This window comes from Marmota marmota, unplaced genomic scaffold (assembly GCF_001458135.2).
Source record: "Marmota marmota marmota unplaced genomic scaffold, marMar, whole genome shotgun sequence".
Lineage (NCBI taxonomy): Eukaryota > Metazoa > Chordata > Mammalia > Rodentia > Sciuridae > Marmota > Marmota marmota.
The window spans coordinates 21897768-21920674 of record NW_026000068.1 but is presented as its reverse complement, the minus strand read 5'-3'; the positions used below and the strand labels follow the sequence as shown (position 1 = coordinate 21920674).

Sequence of the window (22907 nt, the reverse complement as noted above, 5' to 3'; positions counted from 1 at the left end):
CATCATTTCCAAACAGAGCTGATCCTTTACTGTGCTTTCCTAGAGTATACTATAGAACTCTCATGGATTCCTAGAAAATAACTAATACCACCTTAGGTATCTCAGTAGTCATCCTGACTAGGCTTTTACAGACTGACATATGGATGTCTTCGATAGGTAGACATAGTTGCACATAAGGTTTAAGTAGCAAGGAAAAAAATGTCACATTTGATGCTGATGAATTCTGGTAATGAGATTCTTGTTGGAGGAGGATTATGGGCACAGCCCCTTTTGGCAGCATTCCACAGAGAAAGGAATAGAAGCAATATGCTTACAGATGTTGATATGCCTGTTGCCTTGGCAACATTAGTCCCTGTCTTTGTGGCAGCATCCAGGAACACAGCATCTGGCTGCAACCCCATCTGTTATGCTGACTGCAGCATCTGCCTCCACCTTTTCTTCTGTTCATCTAGCTTGGGCTTCTCATCCTCTGCCTTACCTGTGCTATCACTTTCTGATTGCAACATCTGCCACTATTTGTTCTTGCTTTATGTATACAACTTCAGGTGCTGTCAGGTGTCAGCTAAGTTTAGTGGCTATTGCACATAAATATACTTTTACCTGTGAAAAGCTGTTTCACTGAAGATGTTTTCCTTAGTCAGACTTTCTGTTCCCGTTATTTGAATGATTTCCTTAACAACTTCAAATTTGCCATTGTAGCATGCCCTAGATTTGAAGAAAATATTTTGATAAGTAAATACATGTCTCATAGGACCTATGGAATTCTATCTAATACTCACAGGTGCAAAGGGGTGTCTCCATAGATATTAACAACATGAGGCTGAACTTCCAAATCACTTTGGAGCAGGTACTTCACTATATCGTGGTGTCCGAATCGAGAACAGAAATGAAGTGGGACGTGGTCTTCATTATCCTGAGCATTCACTGTCACCAGCAAGAAAGCAATAGATACATTATCTGGAATCCACTGTATATATCACAGCCATCATATATACTAGGCTGTGGACATTTTGTAAGTGCCTGAGAGATGCCTGGAAATTGCCAATTAATGATAATAATAGAGGAAATTAAGTGCAACCAATTTAAAAAGTTGGAATTCTATTCTATTGCCTATTATCACATTAAATAGACTTTCTTCTAGCTCCCATAAATTCTGTGGAATGCATCTAATCAAATATACCTTGCACGATAGAATGTTCAGGAAACTAATAAGCATCCAAAAGATACTTGTGGCCTTATTTCCACACATATATCCTTTTGAATTGATTTTGTTTTTCCTATATAGGATGTCAAAAATTACAGATCCTGGCCAAAGAACTAAACCCAGGTATTTTTGGTTCTGCAGATTATTGGTAGAACCTGGCAATTTGTTTGTTTACAACATTGTTTAGGAGGTCCTGATGTATATCCTCAGTTGAGAGTCTGAGAGTCTCTATACTTCAATATACAGGGCATATTATTGTGGGGAAAAAAAATATATATATATATATATACATGTACATATATATATATATAGTGTGTATATGTGTGTGTGTGTGAGTGTGTGTGTATGTGTATATATACCCACAGTTTAGAGGACACAGACCTAATTAAACATGTTAACATAGACAAGTTACTTAAAATTCATTCGTTCACTCAGTAGTGGGAATTTGCTCTTGGCTTTGCCCAACCAGCTTCATGACAGCTTTTTGTATTTGGGAAATGCCCTATACTGCAAGTACAGGCTAAGACAGTGTTCCATCACAGAATCTGAAAATGTGTTTTCCAAGATTAGGAAAGGGGGACAATATAGGGAGTTGTTGTCATTCTCAACAGTGCGCTAGTTTGGACAATTATTTATAGTCTCTTCCAATCAACATACCATATCAGGCTCTTTGGAGACAGTGAAGCTGATGACACATTAAACAGGGCCTAATCTATCCTGGCAATGTAGTAGTGGTGGCAATAGTTCTATTAAGTTTCCATTGATAGCAATTCCAGCTACAGATTCAGTGTCTTGCATTGCTGGTTTTCCAAGCATAAGGTTGATGTGTGTGTGCAGCACATCTGGTGATGAGTTTTCATAGGACTGATTTTGTTTTGTAGTGTGACATTGGAAGTTGCTCCTCACTGTATTAGAAACCTTCCTACCTACCCTTTTCTGGAGAAGAGTCTGTGTGCTGCTTGACATTTTAAATATATTCCTAATATGCTTAAATTAGAGTTAGCTTCCAATGCTTGATAAAACTTGATTGATACTCTATTCCCTCAATAAGTTTTGAATGATCACATCGAGCCAGTCACTGTCCTAGGTGTTAGAGGTACTGATGTTTTATTAGTAATGATGAAGTAATACACCATGGTTGCAGGATGCTTAAAGGATTAAAGGAACATGTGGTTAGAAAGCATCTAATATTATGCCTATTATATAGTAGACAGATATTCAATAAGTTATTTTGTTTCCTAATTTCCCTCTTAAATTTTTCCTACATTCTAAGACCAATACACTTAGAAATGCAGAGTCCATACACTCAAATATAGTTTAAACGAATAGTCAGTAATTACAGGATTGAAATAATAAAAGCTAAACACTAAACTACCAAATTCTGGGTTTGACTTTAACTCACTCAGTACTTTAACATTAAAACAGTTGCACTAAGTACTTTATAGATATTTATTTTAATATATGATTTCTTTGTTTACTTTGTAGAACCAAAAGAATTGAAGGCCTGAATTTTTTAAAAAAATAATGAAAATAAGAAGGTAAAGCAAGGAAGGTAACAGTAAGTTTTAAAATTTTACATCTAATTTTCGGCTATGATTGGTATAATCATCATATAACAATAAATGAACAATTATTTAGGCCTTCTTTAGTTGTATACTTTGTTGATAATCTTTCTCATTATCCTGTCCTGTATGATCTTAAGCCAAAGGAAAATATACAACAAAGTCCCTGATCTCCTGAGGTTGTTATAGAAAAATAAATTTTTGAATCTTTTTAAAATTAATAAATAGCTCAGAAAGACACATCTCCTACAGAAGAATGTTTCTCATTCTTTTAATTGTCTTCCTTTTTGTGATACTTTCATTTGTTCACATTCTTTTTGAACACTGTCAATGGCATGAGTCAATGCATGAGAATAATTTGGAGTCCAGGACCTCTGGAAGGCCATTTAAGAGTTCTTGAAGTCCAGACAGAAAATTTTAAGGTAGAATATAGTGCAATATTCTATTAGTCCATAATTTGCCTTTAGTCATCTCAGCTCCACCCAAAATACTTTTTCTGCTATTGAATCATTAAGACTTAAAGTAAGTTTTTTACTTGGTAAATTGCATGCAGTGGACCTAACATTCTCTCCATCAAAGAAGTAATGGGGAAAGCAGGGGAAATACAGGATCAAACACAGGGTTTATATGAATGTACCTGTTATTTGTGCTTCAGTCATTGTGATTGACTTAGATTTTTTCATGGACAAGTTTGCAAGGACTAAACATGTATATGTTATTATATGTAACCCTCAAGAAAATTGAACCTCTGAATGATATTATATTTACTCTAACTTAATATATTATTGAGAAGCTTAGGTAAAGGAGACTTTCAAACAAAAAAAAAATGTAAATTGTCATAAGGAAAATATTTAGTGCCTATCCTCTACTCTGAAGAGAATAAGTGCTCAGTAATATCTTTTAAAAGAAAAAAATATGTTTGAATGGGTGGGTGGGATAAAATAATCAATAATTGATTATTGATCTTAAAGATAAAATAAAAATTTTACATTAACCCCTTAATAGCTGAAAATCACAGAATATCTTAAAATATGTGTTTTGAATAAATATTTAATAATATATTTGTATAATATCCCCCCAAAGATATATTTTTTTAAATAAAACATTCTTTTTACTGAATATATTGTAGAAATTTTTTTTTTGTGTGTGAATTTCTGTAAAACTGGATTTATGTTGAAGGACTATGTTTATTAAAATAACTATAACATTTAATACTGAGATGACAAAAATTAATAAATTCCAAATTTAAAATATTCTATCTTCAACCATGTCAAAATGATAAGTTTTGAAGACTGTATTGCAGTTTTTTTTTTAAAGAAGTCCAGTAATATTCTGACCTTTTCAACCTCATTTAGGAGATATTATATTTCTCTTTTTTCATTGCCCTCAGAGAAAAAGAAGCAGACCAGAGACTTAAAACATACCTGATTGAATAGGTCAGCCTTTGAACACATTAAAATGAAGAGTCTGCTTTCAGCATTACATTTTGGCCAATTTTGTAACCTGAATTTATTCTTATTTGTGACATTCTGTTACCATGGAAACATACTGTAAATACCAGATTTCAAATTGTTCTTCTTTTGGGGTCATTCATTTAATCTTCCTTTTACATCCATTTACCATAGGTAAAGTTTGTATTTAAAGTAAATCATCTTGAGGCTTAGCTACATTTTGGAATAAGTGAACTAACTGGTAATAGGTATTATACAGTGTCCATCAGCATAGTAGACCTTATGGTTTGTTTGTTTGTTTGTTTATTTATTTATTTATTTATTTATTTTTGCAATTGGTTGAAGTGCAAAAGGGGTTTAAATATCAAATGTGTATCAAGAGGAAATAAAAATACTTGAAAGTTTGATTCATGCTGGCTCTTGATTTTTACAAAAATGATTGAGTAGGAGGCATGTAGTACTTGTGTGAGACTGAAAGAAGATGTTAAAAATTATATTGTATGATGCTGGTATGTAAGGGGAGGATGGGTGTGCTACACATTTCAATGCCTTTTAAGCAGAATAGTCCTTTGATCCTGGAGACACGCTGATCACAAATGACACTCATTTTGACACTACTGAGCTTTGGAGTTGTGCAGAAGAATAAAAAGCTGAAGTTGTCATTGGTAATAAAAGGAAAAAGTGATGCAGTTTTTGACCCTTTAGAAGAGCAAGGCAGTTTCAAACACATAATTATGTGTTCAGTGGTTCACAGAGGTGTACCTCTGCCTATTCTAAACTATCACAATGAAAGAGACAGCTTAAATAAACTCCAAGTAATAGTGTTCCTAGTGTTTTGACAACACATTATCCATAGTATAGATGCCTGTGTTACTGCAGAGTAGCTTATAGAAAACAATGCAAACTATGCTTCTCGTATTTTACAAAACAGTGATGCCTGTTTCTACCATGGAAACTGGAAAGTGCCCTCGCCTCTTGCCTCAGTTGTCTGTAGGAGCTTTTCTGTTTTCTTTTTGAGTAGATAAAAATCATCGATTAGCTTTATTAGCTGAATATCAATCTGAATTTTGGACCAAGGAACTGGCAGTTCTACAGGTTTGACAACCATGTCCTTTCAGAAATGTGTATCATTCCTGTTGCAAAGGCCAGCAGCTCTTACAGCTGGGCTTTTAATTAGGTCTCTAGGGGGTCAATGGAAGAATGTTGGATATGCCTGAGAGAATTTAATGGCAAAATGTAACTCTCAGTGAATTTGTGTCAAAAAATAAAGTTCGTGAGGAATTTTTTTTTTTTTTAATTTTTAATTGTGGGTTGTTCAAAACATTACAAATTTCATGTCAGGAATTTTTTTTTAATAACTCTACTTTTAATCAACTTTCCAAAATTCATTTTTATAATTTTGAAAATAAAAAGGCAAGAGAGATTCTATTCTAGTAATTGAATCTGAAGTCCTTCCATATATTCTAAAGACTTTTTTCCCCAAATTGATTATATTCAAATTCTATGTCCAATAAAAATTATACTAATATAATATTAAATATTGGAAAGGCAATGGGGAACTATTGGAACTCTGATATATTAATGTAGGATTGAAAAATAGCACAAACATTTTGGAAAACTGTCTGGAAACTTCCTAAAAATGTAAACATATGCATACTCCTTGATAAAGCAATTCTATTTCAATAAATGTACTAAAGAAAAATAAATGCATATATGTTCACAAAAGCACTTGGATGTTCTGACTGTGCAAATGTACAGGACAGTGAGTTTTCTCTGATTGTGGAGAGAGGTGGCAGAGTATGGGAGAGCAGTGTCTGAGACTGGAGCCTCTGATGACTCCTGGCTGTGACATGCAGAGTCCCTGGGAAAGTTTCTGGGCAAAGGTGCAGGATGCCTAGCTGCTGTAGTAATGCCCTTCTTGAGGAGGCTCTGTGCTAGGGTCTTATCAGCCTCAACCTTGAACTCAGACACTCAGCTCCTGGAAATATAGGAACTCTTGTTGGACACCCACAATGTTTCACCAAGTTCCACTGCTCCTGAACCTGTCTACATAATAGTAACTTTAAACAATGGACTTTCTTGAAACCTATACAAACCTCCTAACACTGCACATAGAAACTTAGTATATAACTGAGGAGTAAGCTGCATAATGTTGCAAACTCTGTAACCTGCCTAATGATACAATGAACAATAATGTACTACTGATGCCAGTGACCTAACGTAACCTATTGATATAAATAAAGCCAGCAGCTTGGACAAGCAGCCATTTTGCCTCTGCATCTTGCCTCTGTGTGTCCTTTGACTTCTTTACCTTGGAGCAGAATGTTGTTGGTAGTTTTATTCGTAAGAGCAAAACATCAGAAATATTAACAATTGTAGCATATTCAAACAAGTTAATTTTAGCAATATAAAAAGTAAAGTATGACTTATGCAATATTATGAATAACTATTGAAATTAAGTGGGTGAGCAGAAGAAATCTGTCACAAATTATATGAATTTTAAAAACAGACAAAACTGATCTATGGCAATAGATGCCCATATATTGAGGATCTTTGGTGGTTAAGGCTATTTACTGAGATAAAATAATAAGTGGATATACCTGAGTGAAAAAATATTCTGTGTCTTGATCTGGGTGGTTTTTGCATAAATGTATACATGAGTAAATATTCCTCAGTATTTATACTAAAAATTAAAAAATTTTATATATGTAAATTATATGTCACTTTGAGAAAACTGCAGGAAAAACAGCAATTTTGCCTAGGAAAATGTCTTACTTTATCAAGCCACCTAATATGTTGAGAACTGAGCTGAAACATGTAGAGAAGGATTCTCTTGTAGGTTTAATAAGAATATTTTTTAAAATAAATTATCATTTGTGGAACAAATTATCACATGACTGGAGGATTAGTCATTTTCAAGTTTATTCTCTAATAAGAGAAGTACAAGTAAAGTAGTATATATAAAGTAAAAGACAGTAAATTTCTCCTTAATATATTATCTTACCATCTGCTTTGCTTCCATCTTCCATCAGAAGTTTTGCAATATTAAAGAATCCCTTTGCAGATGCTAGGTGGAGAGGTCTATCTCCAACTTCACCACTTACATTTACATCAGCACCAAATTTCAAAAGGAGGCGGGTTACCTAAAGGAACCATTAACTTGAGATTAATGCAAAGAGTCAAGTAATAAAGGGAAGCTTTCGACCATTAAAGAACACTCTATAAAGCTTTCTCTTAGGTTATTGTCACCAGAAAATAATAGAAAATCCTAACTCAACTAGATTGAACAACAAGGAATTTATTATTAGATTAGTTAACAGTTAGTCCTAAACCAGAACAACTGCAGGGTTGATTAATACAACAGCTTAAGAACATTGTCAGAATTCAAGTTCTTTCTATCTGTTCTTCCATGCTCAATACCTTCACACTACCATCCTCATGGTTTCAAGAGAACTTCAGCAGCTCCATGTGTTATAAACCAAAGTCCACAGAGTAAAGCAAGAGACTCCTCTAGCTTTTGAAATATGAGATTTCCTTTTGTCAAATCTAAAAATTTCTTCCTAAAAACTTCTCAAAAACCATTTTTCCATATCTCCTTGGCTTATAGTAGGTAATTTACAACTTTCTAGACCAAAAGTTTGAGAAGGAGAAAGATTTATTGTGAGTGGCCTGGCTAATTAAAATCTACAACACATTGGCTGAGGAATAGGGACACCTTCTCTAAACACAATCTCTAGGAGAAGATTGAATACTGGAATTACACGAGTCTGTAAGCAAGGAAAAATGTGTGGCATGAAGCAGTAATAGTTGTGATGATAGTTTTGCCTAAGCAACCATGGTGCATGCTGCTGACCCTATTATACATAATGAATTTTAAATGTTGAGTGGCAATATAATAAACTAAAGAGTTATTGTCCAGAGGAAGAGAGAACTAGAATTAGAATCTTATTTATATTAGCTGAGTAACCTTGAGAAAATAAATTAATTTCAGCCTAGATGTCTTCACGGATAAAAAGGAAATGATAATAAAACTTAACTCAGGGGTCATTGTGAGGATCAAATGAGATAATATGCTTAATGTGCCTAGGACAATGACTGACAGATAATATATGTTCTGGGTTATTTTAAAAATTTTCAGTGAATTGAGACAATACTGTTTATCATCCCTGTTTCAAAGTTATTGTGAGGACCAGATAAGTTATGAAGAAACTTTGAAAAAGTTAAATTTTGGCTTTGAAAGCCTACTTTTGCCATTTCCTTTCTTTAGCATTGACTTTTGACAGTTCCATAATGTAGGTCTTCATAGTACATAGTAGTACTTTCTAAAATCACCCATCATCTTCCTGAACAAGGTTTTTCAAATTCTTTTTTAGCCAGAACTTTACTTGAGTCTTGATTTTCATAATGGCTCCAGGCATAGGCCACTGCTGGCCATCGTGCTGCTGGAGTCCTGGATCTGGATGTGTACAAGTAAAGGAGAAACAGCAGCAGTAATCCGGGCATCTTCCCCAACTGGCTGTTACTCCATATCCAAAGGGACAGAGAAAGATGACATGATAACTTCATCTTCCTGGGGTTGTTTTAGATGATAATTTATGAGGTTCCTTTGAATCACTTACATATATACTTAGGAATTCACCAAATAAATTCCTTAAACCTGACATTGCTTTCCGGAGAATTTCAAAAGTCACTTTAGTGATCCTAAAAGATAAGTTGGGATGTGTGTGTGTGTGTCATTAAAAATAACAGGAAAATGCGCCTCAATTATCCTGACCACAAAAGTATCAAAACAAAAGTGAATTCGAGCTCTAGAACTATTTTTGGCTTTTCCTATTCAGCAGTCAATACATGTCATTGGTAGAAATTTCTCAAAAATATGAGACATTTTATAGAAATTCTAGGCAAAATATTAGCTGGATGGGATATGGGGAAATTATTTTCTACTGAGTGTAGTAGGTAAGAGCAAGGGTTCTGGAATTAGGCTTCTATTTATTATCTATGTCAACATAAACAAATTATTTAAACTTTTAATACTTCAGTTTCTTCATTGCTAGAGTGGGGGGATGATAACAGTTCTCCCTCATAAAGTTTCTGTGAAAATTAAATAAGTTTTAAAATGTAAAGCACTCAGAAAAATACCTAGCACTCTAATAACTATTAGGAAAAGTGGTACTATCAAGGTAATATGTGAATCTTATCCTTTTGTTAGGTAATGGGCAGACAGAGACTTAATTCAGGAGACATTAGAACAGCAGAAGTTTAGTCTTCAAGAACTTTGTACTGGTAAGCAAATATTTCCATTTATGCAGACTCTGTAAATTCTGATTATGTGACTTTATAATGGACAGATTTAAACTATCTCTGAAATCGATTGTCTATTAAGCACTATTATTATATACCTAGGAAATATTGTTCTTGGTACAAAACATCTATTCGTCCACTTAAAAATAAGCAAATAAACAAATGGCAGGGAACATGGCACATTAGGCACATTTATATATTGAATGTACCATTCTCCTTGTCAGCATATTTTAGCAAATGACAACAGCCTCCATAAATTACTTATGTGCTGCCTTCATACATAGAGAAAGTGAGTCCCTTATCATAAAAGGGCCATCCACATTTTAGCATAATTTTATAAGACTGTGACTATATTTTCAGGGAAAGTAAACAAATTTAGCTCTCTACCCAATATGCATCGAGGCTCTTTATCTTTCTGCTGGTTTATGAGGTTAATCACCAAAGAAGATGGCTCTACAAGCAGCATGCATTGTAAATATTCTGTCTGTGCCTGAAGCCAGAAAAAATATGGAATATTTCCATCACCTGGGTTTTTGGATCCTACATTTTCAAACCCATTTTCAGTGCCTGACTCTCCAATGCACTCCAGTGTACTCTGAACAGCACATCAATTAAATGAGCATTACCCGCCCCCCACCCCCCCCAGCTACAGGTCAGTTTTCACATGACCAAAAGGGTCCAAGTATATGTCAGCAAGCAGAGAAAAAAAGGCATAATAAGTAGGACAGCCAGGGACATAAGAAAATTTAGTTTTCAACTTTGGGTCTTCAGGCAGTACTGTGGCATGTCCTTCAGGAAGTTAAAAGGGTATAATTCTCCATAAGTAAGTGAGTCAGGGGAGAAAAAACAAGGGAGAGTGAAAGTGGCAAATAGTTATGTTTGGTTATTCAATTATGTTTATATTTGTTTTATTTGATTCTTTTCAGTTTCTTGAGAAAACAGCTAAAGGGTAATGCTTGAAAGCAGTATATACAAATTCTGTCTTTCATGATGGATTTTAGATTAGAGCACATTGTCTTGAATTCTGACTTTCCAATTTAGGCAAATTGCCTAGATTTTATGACATTCGTCACTGATTGGAGAGAAATAACAAGGTGTGCTCTAGCAAAACAAAACAAACCTGAACTTTGGGATCAGATGGATCTGAGTACATATTTCACCTTTTCTATTTATTATCTGTATGACTCTGGCATGCAATCTGACCTGACTGAACCTCATTTATAATCATTAGTAAGAACAGGGAAAATAACAACTGATTTCAGATTGTGACCAAATTAGAAAATGATGATGATGATGATGATGATGATGTCGTCTTTGCCCCTGGAGGCTTCCTCTTCCTTGTTTTCTTAGCTTCTAGAAGCTGCCTGAATTTCTTAGATTGCAGCCTTTTTCCTGCATCACTTCATCCTCTTATTCTATTGTCACATCTCTCCTACTACTTAACTTTGATTCCCTTTCCTCTCTTACATGAACCCTTGAAAATCATTAGGCCTAGTGGATAATCCAAAATAATCTCCCTATCTCAAAATCCTTAACTAGGTCACATCCGCAAAACTCCTTTTAAGGTAAAATTCATAGAAATTAGAATGCGAGCATATTTCAGGAGATATTTTTTTTTCAACTTACAACATCCTGTGACAGTAGTAAAGGGGAAATAAAGTTTCTGTAAGACATCTTTGTTCAGAGAACTGCAGGAAGAGCTTTTATGATTTGTTATGTTGCTGTTGTCATTAGTATCATCACAGTGATATATATTGAGCATTTGAGAAGAAACATAGATCTCATTATAACACCATTCCTGAGAAGTAGTCACTATTAATATCTTTTTTCCCATTTCATAGATGAAGAAATGAAGATCATAACCAATGAATGGGTCATAAGGCAAGGTAGGCACTTTTTGATTGAGGCTTACTGATTCCTGTGGCTGCACACTTACCAAAGCACCCTACTACCTCCTCTGTGACTAAGACTGTCAGTAAAAATGAATAATATGGCAGCTGTAATGTTCATATGGGTCTATAGGCTCTTCAAGAATGGAGCTCATGAGATTATGGCAAAAAAAAACATTCAGCAAATATCTTAAATAGCCTATCTTTAGTGATAGGACAGTTGAACAAAAGTCTGGTACATTGGAACAGAACCCCAGTCTTTGAAAGTTTTGCAGCCAGACTTACCTGTTCATGCCCGTAGTATGCTGCAATGTGCAATGGAGTGAAAAAAACTGCATCTTGAACATTGACATTAGCACCATGTTGCAATAACACATCAGCAGCCTGGACAAGAAAGAGATCTCGATTAGGGACCTCTTTAGGGGATCTATTACTCAAAATTTAGTTCACAAACCATGTGCATAACTGTTAATTAGGCCTCTCATCCTGAAACACAACCTTTTCTTCCATCTCCCTTCCACCAAACTTTCAATGCCCCCTTGCTTCTATCTAGAAAATAAAGACTAAACCTCTTCATATGACACATAAGTTCCACTCAATCTGATGATATTCTTTTTTAATATATCACCCATTACACTCTTTCATAAACACAATTTTGTAGTCAAATGTATAGTCAATTGCCACTTATTTTCTACTCCTTGAGGTGCTGCTCACATTATTTTGTCAGGCAGAAATTCCCTTCTGCCCTATCTACAGATGTTTAAATCCTGGCTAAAATGTCAAAATGCCATCTCCTCCAAGATTTCCTTCCTTTCATTGACATCTGTTTGGTTGAAATGAAAGCTTTCTTCCTTGTAATTCACGTATAACTTTAATTCATGTCATTTAGAACATTTTTCACTGATATACATGTCTTATTATCCCTACTAAAGAGCAGACTCTTGAAAGACAGACTATATCTTAGATCTTTAACTTACTCTAACATTTTGCCTTAGAAATAGTAATCAAGAGACATTTGTTGAATAAATGAAAGAAAGAATAAGTCAGTGAAAAATACCACCAGGAACCCTTGGCCAACTGTCTTCATGGAAATCCATGAATTAGCAATTTTTTTAGAGGAGGAAAAAAATATTTTTTCTTTACCTATCAGGTTCATTGACTTGGCCCTATATATTAAACTGACAAAACACAGATTAACAAGAAAAAAAACAAATAGAAGTTTATTAACAAGTACATTATCGACACAGATAAGAGCAATCAGTAATGAGTAACTCAAAGTGGTAGTTATTTATATAGCATCTTAACAAAAGTGCAGTAAATTTTGCAGAAAAATAAGACAAAGGAAAAAAATCCTGAGCTAGTAGGGGTAGTAAATTGAAGGAAAGTAAATATATAGGAAAACTAGTAGAATATAAGGGTCAGTTTTTGTCATGTTGATTATGTAGCTTAGGAGCTGGGACCTAAGCTTTCTCTGGTTTAAAGGGTCTGCAGTTTTCTCTGGTGTGAGATTAACTTCTGTTCATCCTGGTAGACATGGGAGGAGAGAGAACTTTACAAATTTATGTCCTATTCTTAGGCAAACAGGAGGAGATCAGAGACTCATTTTATTCTATTTCTCAGTTTTCTCTAACAAAAATTATTCAATATGCCTATGTGGCATACTTTAGGGTATCCTTCACAACAAATTTGTCAGTTTTTAGGTTTCTTTTCTCAAAGACCTTCTTTTCTGGACAACAGATTGGATTGCTTCCTTCAGATATGTTCATTTTCTATAAGACTTTCCTGATGTACTCTTCTTCAGTTGGTAAAATGATATACATTTGATAAAATTTTCAAGAGTCTGTTAGAAGAGAAAACAGAGAGGGGACCTAAGCTCAAGTAACATATGTCTTATCACCTTTTCTGTTCCTCTAAGCAAATATCCTAAGTCAAATTTCCTTATTTGTATGAATCATATCCCTTCAGAGTGTGGCCATATATATTACATATTGTGCCCTTGTATTTTAAAGAGGTAGACAATGAAAATCAAAGGCATTAGGAATTTTCTCAAGGTCACAGGGAAAGTCAGTGTCACCAGAAAAGTGACTCTTCAGTTTCTTGCCTCTCATTTTGTTTGAGTACTCTGCAGTTTTAAATAGCTCCTTTATTTAGTTACTTATTTATTTTCTATTAAATAAAATTTATTGTGCATGTTTGAACTAATACTGCTATTTTATAAAAAGGACAAGGAATTCTCGTGGAACATCTGAAATTGTTGGTGAGTCTAAACAGATAAACAGGTGTACAGGCTTCTATACATTCTCAGAATAGTGTTTTGGCTTATATCCAGATATTGCTAAGTAATGACAACATAATCATAAACATTTATGGAGGCAATAGTATGTGTCTGTCATTGAACTTAATTCATCAATGGTATTAGAGTGTACGCTCTTTCATATCAAAACACGTAAAGATAGATGCTCTTCTCCCAATTTAAAGGTGAAGAAACTGAGCTTCAGGGAGGCTATTAACATATTTGAGGTCAAAGAGCTAATAAGAGGGAGAACTAGAATTCAAGTCCACATCTGTTTGACTTCAAAATTTATTTTCATTAGACTGTGAATATGCTCTCATTAATGCTAACCTTTAAGCAAAAGAACCTTTAAGTAAAAGAACCAACTCAATCCCAGATAGGAGGAAGCCATCTGTCTATAGAGGCTCTGTAGATTCAGCTTGAAAATGACTGCCAGAGCCATTTATAACAAGTGTCTAGAATCTAAGGCTTACTATGCCCAGGAGTTCAATCTCAGAAACCTTGAAAGGAGGACACTAAGGATCAAGAAGAGAAAGCTTTTTACAATTTCTCTTATTTTAAATATAGCATAAAATAGACAGCATGAATTTTCATTATAAAAAGGACCCTCAAATGTTAACATATAAAGCAAATTTCTTAGGCATGGTTCCATAACTTACTTTCATTCTAAAATATAACAACTCTGAAGTTTCAATAAATAGTCAAAAGTAAAAAAAATTCCCTCCTAAGTTTGCACTAATGCAGTCACTCAGAAGGTCAACTTTTGGACTGAACATCCATTAATTATGAAGTGTTGGCCTTCTGAGAAACTGTCAAAATGTAAGTTTTAATGAAACCACATAGCGTCATTATTGAACTGTAGGCTTTTTATAAAAAATTGTTTTTAAAATTCAAGGAAATATTTAACCATTAAGAGCAAAGTACATTGTAATTATATGATTTTATTTATATGAGTAGAATGTACTTATTAATTTCTATGAGTTTGGAGTCATTATGGGGAGTCATTAAGAGTTCTCCCAGAACTTCTTTTTTCTTTCTTTTTCTTTTTTTTTGGTACTGGGGATTGAACTCAAGGGCACTTGACTACTGAGTCACATCCGCAGTTCTATTTTGTATTTTATTTAGAGACAGGGTCTCACTGAGTTGCTTAGCACCTTGCCATTACTGAGACTGCATTTGAACTCATGATCCTCCCATCTCAGCCTCCCCAGCAGCTGGGATTACAGGTATGCACCACCATGCCCAGCTGTTTCCCAAAACTCTTCATGGAAATATATTGTATTTGATGTAAAAATATACCTGTTAGATAGGTTAAGGTGATGTACTCATATAAACAGATTTAAAGAAATTCTATTAAATCATATTACCAATGCTACCCTTACTCCAGAACCTAAAATATGTTGGTAAAAGAAGTTCACACTCTTTTTACTATATGAAACCCCATGAAGTCACAGACAGAATTCATTTACTCACTGGTGTAGTAAGTATATGATAAGTATCAAATAATCTTTGAAATAAACTATGTTTATAATAAAGTGAAAAATTGGCAGATATATATTTACCACCAGGCATAAGGGAATTTAAATACAAATTATGTGATACAAACTTTAATTCAATTTGGTAAACATTTATTGAACAAATTTCAAATTAACCTTCAGCAATTCATAAGTGCTTGCTCCATGCCAGGAACTGTGAGTTGAGTTTGAAATACATTGTTTAATTAAGCTTTTTGTAGGGTTTATATTCTGTTGTTTCAAAACTTTTGAGAGAATATGTGGTCTTAATTTATTTCTCAATAAACAACAAAAGTACTATTAAAATCATAAACTAGAAGCACATTTTATCACAGAAAGAATACCTTAATATGATTAACAGTTTTAAGATATGAACTATATTATGCTTAGATATGTATAATCAACATACATATTTATATATACATATTGTATATGTATATATAAAATATTTCTAGTTCTAACAATAATCAGTTCTCAATCCATATCCAGAAAATATCTGAGTGATTTTCCTTCAATTTCCAGGTTGTAACACATTTGCACATTCTACTCCCTCTTCCTAGAGTCTTGCCTTCTCTTTTTCTGCAAGTTTTATACCTAGTCTCTAGGCCAAGCTCAGTTCCCATGTTCTTCAGGAAAACTTTCTGAAAATATTTCATTCTATGAATCCCCTCTTTCCTTGAATGTCTAAACATATTATCTTTGCAGCATAATTATCATTATTATATGAAATTTATTTTTTTAGTGTTCTAAGTTGTTTCAAAGTATAAGAAATTTTAACTCCAATTAAAAGGGTTTCTACCTGGGAGACACTGGAATTTAATCCTTCTAACTAAAACAGATCTTATTATTCAAAATCCCAGAGGCTCTAAATATAATGACTATAAAAGCAAAGACCTTCATTGTTCTTGCTGCATATTTTTCCTACAGTATGACTTTGACTCAATTTGACTTTGTCTTATTTATATCCCTCCTTTATCTTTCATCCTATAAAAGTCATTGTGCAGGAATGAAAGAGAAAAGAATGACCACATACAGAAGAACTAAATGTCCCATGATAGAGAAGGTGGAATGAGGTAAAATCTAGACAAAATAAAATGACAATCTCAATTGAAATTGCCAAAATCAAATATAGTGTCTTGTACCTAGTAAACTTTCATAAAACATCTACACTTCAAAATGAAATTTTTCTTTACTTAAGTGATATTTCACTTCCTATTACTTATTTGGAATCTTCAAATTCATGCTTGTACTATGCTTGTTTTCCTTAAGATTCATAGTCACAATTTTCTCTTCTGTAATCCTGTATCTAACCTTTATTATTGAGATACAGTGAGAGTAGAACAATAAGACTCTACTGTAACAAAACTCATTTTCATTTAATGGAAAATCTGTCTTAGCCAAGCTTAAAAAACAAACAAACAAACAAACAAAAACACTGTTCTCTAAAGCCTATGTCTCATCACTTCACAATGATTCCAGTGATATTAATATGGAAGTTGGTTTTTATTTGGTATTTTTCCAGTTATTTCCAGTTCTAACAATAATCAGTTCTCAATCCATATCCCTTCGAATTATTGCCTTCTTTCTGAAACTTCACAATCTTCTTTTAAGAGTTCTCTACACCTATGTCCACAGTTTCTCTCACTTTCTTCTACTGCAATCTGTCCTAGGAACTCACTACTCTGGTGAAATTTCCCTGGAAAACAACATCAAGTCTTCCTAATCGCCCATCCCTGTGGATGCTCTTTGATCTGTGGTGAATTTTTATAATTTTATGTTGCTTTGTGATCCATTTAGAATAAAAGTTGGACTTTATCTTACCACAATAGGGTTGGCAGTTTCTAATTCTCTGAATTTCTCCTGTTCCTCAATGAGGTAGATTCAGATGCCTTCCATATACATTTACTTCCTGATGACCCCCTCCCTACAGAACAGCTTGGTATACCCTACTTGACTTGTCCCTTGGATGCCTACACTTCACATGAACTGAGCAGAAGACAGGTAGCAGTGATCACCTCTCAGTCATAGACTCCACAACTAGTGCCACTTTTTCAAACCTATCAGTAAGAACTTCCCTTAAGAAGCTAGCTTGGGTAACACTGTGATCCCCAATAATGGTTTTTCCCACAGGTTTCCATGTCCCTCTCAGTCAGCATGTATGTTCCAGACAGTTCCTAGCTTCCCATGTGTCCTATTAAATATAGTGCTCTCTTCCCTCTTGGTTCTGTAAGCAATAAACTACTTCTATTATTTCATGTGTTTTGTTACATTGCCTCCTTTATGTTTAATCTGACTGAATAATTTAATCTAATTTCTTTCTCAGTCAGAAAATGGATATCTTGGTTAAAATTAACTGGACATAGTTCAAAAAAGAGCCACATTGGGATCTGCCAATATGAACAATTTTCCTGTGAGAGGGACACTTAGTCATGGTTCAGACACCTAGGCATTAGGCTACCTGTTGAGGTAAGTGAGTATCTGATGAAAGGGACATTGTAAACATGCATGCCCAAATCTCTGGACTCCTATTAGCATAGGGATAGAATTTACAGCCACTCTCATGTAGAGATAATAATAAAATGAGCTGAGTTAGTAGTAGTGACCTATAGACTGATAATAGGTTTTAGAAGTATTAAGATGGTAGGAGCATTGTGGGAGAACGAGGGAGGAGAAGAGATATAGAGAGATAAGGAGACAAGTGATGGTCATAAAAGAGAAAGGCTATAAGGAGAGATTAGCACAGCAATAACACTTTGTACTTCTTGAATTTACAAAGTAAGAAAACATCACCTACAGTTCTGTCTGTCCAATTAATCACTTGTAATAACTATTTTTTTCCAATTCCTTCTGGCATTTCACTGTGCTCTTATCCAACACCACAAGCTGTTTCTATTGGAAACAATCACTCAATTAGTACTTGAATAAAATTCTGAAATTTTCAAATGAATGGACAAAATTCTGTGTCAATTAAAGCTACAATCATTGCTTAACTATTTGTATTGAAGTCATATTATATTACTTAGAAACATTTAGATGGTAGAATTTGCTATTTGCTTCAGAGTTACTAAGCCATTCTTTTGACTTTTCTACATTAAATATATATAATATTTACACATTATGTATAATACTTATATATAACATTAAATATAAAAATATATGTACATCTTTAAAAATAGAAAATGATGTCAATCCTTGACATTCATTACAAATATTTGGTAAGAACTTGCTGTCTTGCAGGAACAGAGTTTTTCACTTATGACATCAGCTGAATATTTTTATAAATTTTTTTATCTGAAATATCTTAAATTGAGCATTTAAGTATAAATATCTTAAATTGAGCATTTAAGTATAAAAACTTATTGAAAAATACTTTCTTCAGGCTGTCACAGAGATGAGGTTTTCTTATAGGATCTCTTTCTAATTATCTCATGTTAAAATTAATTTTGTCTTTAAAATTACTCCGAAAATGATTAGATAAATTCTATTATCAAAGAAGCTAATGAGAAGCTTCATATTCCTAAGTGCATAAATAAAGTTTACAGAACAATTGTGTGTTGTGTGTGTGTGTGTGTGTGTGTGAATGAATGAATGTATCCAACACTCTCCACTTATTAAATTTAGCATCACGTCTCTGGAAGTGAGGATGATATAAGGATAAAAGCTGATGGATAGGGGCTGGGTTGTGGCTCAGTGGAGCACTTGTCTAGCATGTGCGCGGCGCCGGGTTCAATCCTCAGCATTACATAAAAATAAATAAATAAAATAATGATATTATGTCCAACTATAACTAAAAAAATACTTTTAAAAAAGCTGATTGATAAAGAGTGAGAAGTAGAACCAGGACAAGGTGTCAGAGACAATAACTGAAACCAGGAAATAACATGATTACATTAAAGTAAAGAACATATTATAGAATATTTATAGTTTAAAAGGGGGAAGAAAGAGAGCCAAACAAGGAGAGAGAAGAATTATCTAAGGAGGAAGAAGAGAACAAGGAATGCCTATCATGTTAGTCCACAGGAGAGATATTTTTAAGAGGGGCAAAATTTTACGAGCCTTCCAGTTAAACATCATCTTGCTGTGCTATTTGCTTCCTTAGATATATATTCCCCTTGCCATCATTTCCTTATGTGAAGGTCTTATTTTAAAATCCCTGGCTGAGAATACAGGCTTTCAGTGTTTACTGTTATGAACACATAATGTTCTATGCATTTCAAAAGCCACAATTTTTTTTCTTATGAGACTTATTTAGATAGATTGCTACAGTCCCCATATTTTTCACTATATTGCAATTGTTAAGACACAAAAATTGGAGTACAAGTTATTCTCCCTCCCACTGACATTCCCTCCACACTGCACACAGCCTGAATATCACAATAGCAGAGGAATTCACATAACACCCAACCGCCAGTTTTCTCAAGACTTTTCTTCCCCATCCCAAGTCGCCTGTTCCTCTATTTTCACAAAAGAAGCTCTTCTGCCAAAGCATTTGAAAACAAAAGCGATTTGCCTCCACTCAAAAAATCAAATTCAAAATTATACTCTAGAGGTGAGGTGGAGTCAACTAATAGAACAGCAGAAGGAACAAAGACTTTGCATCTGAGATGAGGCTTAGTAATAAGAATCCTCTTAAAAATCAAATCAGTGATTAAAGAATTTCCAACAGCTGGAGTTTAAAAACAAAAAAGACACCATGAACAATGAAATCTCAGGTTCAGGGGTTACTACTTTCACAAATACATGTATGGAATATTTACTACTGTCTTTTTTGAGCTTCCTTATTAATTAAAGTCAGAAAACTTATTACTTGATGTACTGCAAGATAATACCTTAATTCCTTTTTGGATAATAGGTGTGGGTAATCAATTGTAGCCTACAGTCTCTTTATTTAAAAATAAAATTAAAAATTTTGGTCTGCAAAAGTTCTAGAAGAAGTGACATAATCAAATTAGTATATCCACCAGTTGTAAAAATATTTAAACTGATTATGATACACTGTGTCGACAGGTATAGAAATCAGTTCCAGATTATTTTCTTTATAGAGAAGGAGTTTATTAAAATTAAGATCTTATATCATTTAGTGAGAGACCTATTATCAAGATAGAAAAGAGTAGGCATAATAGTGGTAAATGTATTTAACCATTCCATTGGATATATTAAACAATGCTCAGGTATATGCAGGTCTGTCATATAGATGCTAGGAATGACAGTAAAAAGAGGCACAGTATCAATACATTCAAGTACTTTTGGCTTCAGAAACAGAAAAGCCAACATATAAGTGTGGATGGGACTCAATCCCAGACTTCTAAATCCCTTCGCCTGGCTAGCAAATCTGGATACAAACAACCCTTGGCAGGCTTGCTCTAGGGCCCACATGCCTAATCACTGTGCTGTTTTACTGCTGTAGTCAAAATCATTGTTCTAGGATCCCAGTTTTTCAAACATTTCTAACAGATTTGAGAACTTTTATTCAATTAAGTTAGAACTCAGAATAAGTACTATGATAGAACTGGTTTGGGTAGTACCTAGTTGTATAAGGCATGGGCCTAATATACCTTTCTTGCTCCCTATTTGACCTCAGAAGTATCACTGGAACCCTAGACATTGAGACAATGCCTACAAGAAATTATCATTCTACAGAAGACAGGTGTTAATTGACGAAGAATAGAATTGCCACATATCTACTTTCTTCCTCCTCCTTGTTCCTAAGAAAAGATGGGGCAAAAAATACACATACAATATTATTGCTAAGTCTCCTGGGGTAGGAGCTTCCCCTGTCATCTAGCTATAACACATAATCTCTCTATGAATTTGTCTGTGTATATATTTGCTAGTATCTTTGGTAAAATATTAGTGACATGGGCTATTGTGAGGACAAACAGTTCCTTTGAACATTGGTTTGGCATAATGACTCATTTTTAATGATTCAAATGTGGCAAAAGTTATGGAATGCCACTTGCAATATTAGGTTTAAAAAGATTGTGACTTCATCCCCCTTGCATTTTCTTTATCTCTCCCCCACTCTCTCTAAGGGAAGCCAGATGCTTTCTGGTGAATTATCCTATGGATAGGAGCACATGGCACAATTGATGTCTTTGGATAAGAGCCAGAGAGGACCTAAAGCCTGCCAACATCTACATGAGTGAGCATGAAAGTGAATTATCTTCCTATCAGTCACTGAGATGGCTACAGATCCCCTGACACTTCGCAGCCTTGTCAAAGAACTGAAACTAGAGGACCCAGCTAAGCGACACTGATATACTTGAACTAAAACAAACAAACAAAACTTCAAGATAAAAAATGTTTGTTTTATAAGCCACAAAATTTTAGTGCAATTTTTAATGTAGCAGTGGATAACTAATACACTATCATGCTGCTTGATTTATTATTGAAAACATCCAGGTCAGAACTGACTGTTGTATTGAACTAGTTGCTTAATTTATGTTTTTGAATATTAAAGAAGAAGAACTATTCAAATCAACACACTTTTTTTGAACACCTTAGTATTCTAAGTATTGCTAGGTTCTGAAGGTCAAAGATAAATTACTTGACCAATAACAATACATAGATTAGCAGAAGAAATGAAACAAAACAGCAATGACATAAATTATTCATGGATTTGATCATTCTTTAACACCCAGTTCAAACATAGTGTCTTGTGTTCTCCTGGGCATGTATTATTCTTTTGATTCTTCATTTCTATCCATTGGTCCATGTTTTCATCATTTTTCATTTATTCGAATCCTGGACAACTTCTGTTTTTATTTATCTGAATCCTGGACATATACTATTTGTGTATGCTCTGTGGATTAACACATACAGGTTTCGTATCTGGAAAATGTCATTTCCAACTCTATTCTTTTAAAATTATTTGGTCTTCATATATAAAATTTGGAGGAAAAAAGTTATTTGTTTTTGTTTATACTTTTAAGATATGGAGGGGTTAAGGGGATAGGAAAGATAGTAGAATGAAACAGACATTATTACTGTATGTGTATATGTGACTTCATGACCAAATTGACTCTGCAACATGTACATTCAGAAAAAAATGAGATAAAATATATCCCATCTATGTATGATATATCAAAGTGCATAAATGCATTCTACTGTCATGTATGACTAATTAAAACAAATAAAAAGAAAAAAGAAAAAATACAAAGAAAATAAAAATTTCTAAATTTTGTCTTGGAAAGACAGAGAAAGCTATAGAAGGGGTATAAGCATGGGACTTGAAGTAGAAGTTCTAATCAGATATGAAAAATTAATCAAATTTACAGATTGGTAGTTAGTACCCAAAATAAAGCGTATGCTTGACAAATTCTACCATTTCTTAAAATATACTTCAAAGTCATTTAAAAAAATTTTAGTCAACAAATAATTTATAAAGGAGCAATTCATGGACTTGAAAAAATATCTGCAATACACATATTTACAAAATATACAAAGACTGGAAAACTGAACAATCTGCAAATATTACAATTAAAAATTAACAAAACACATAAATGGCTATTTCACTGAAGAGGATAATCAAATAGCAAATAGCAAACAAGTATATGAAAAAATGCCTAGCACTATTTGTTGTTAGAGAACTTCACATCAAAGCCATAATGGGATACCAAGAGATTGCCTATGGTGTTCTCTCTCTCTCTCTCTCTCTCTCTCTCTCTCTCTCTACATAAATATACACACACCT

General features: G+C 33.8%; 1 protein-coding gene across 7 annotated transcripts in view; it reads right to left on the bottom strand.

Annotated features, from left to right (window-relative positions):
- Positions 1–22907, bottom strand: part of Tnni3k (TNNI3 interacting kinase) — a 282551-nt gene that overhangs the window by 181736 nt on the left and 77908 nt on the right. For all 7 annotated transcript variants that reach the window (XM_015490511.2, XM_048814077.1, XM_048814072.1 and 4 more), the window contains 4 exons: positions 11693–11791; positions 7222–7360; positions 780–924; positions 601–705 (listed from right to left, as the gene is read on the bottom strand). In XM_015490511.2, the coding sequence (XP_015345997.1) occupies positions 601–705; positions 780–924; positions 7222–7360; positions 11693–11791 (488 nt within the window). The remainder of the gene's footprint in view (positions 1–600; positions 706–779; positions 925–7221; positions 7361–11692; positions 11792–22907) is intronic.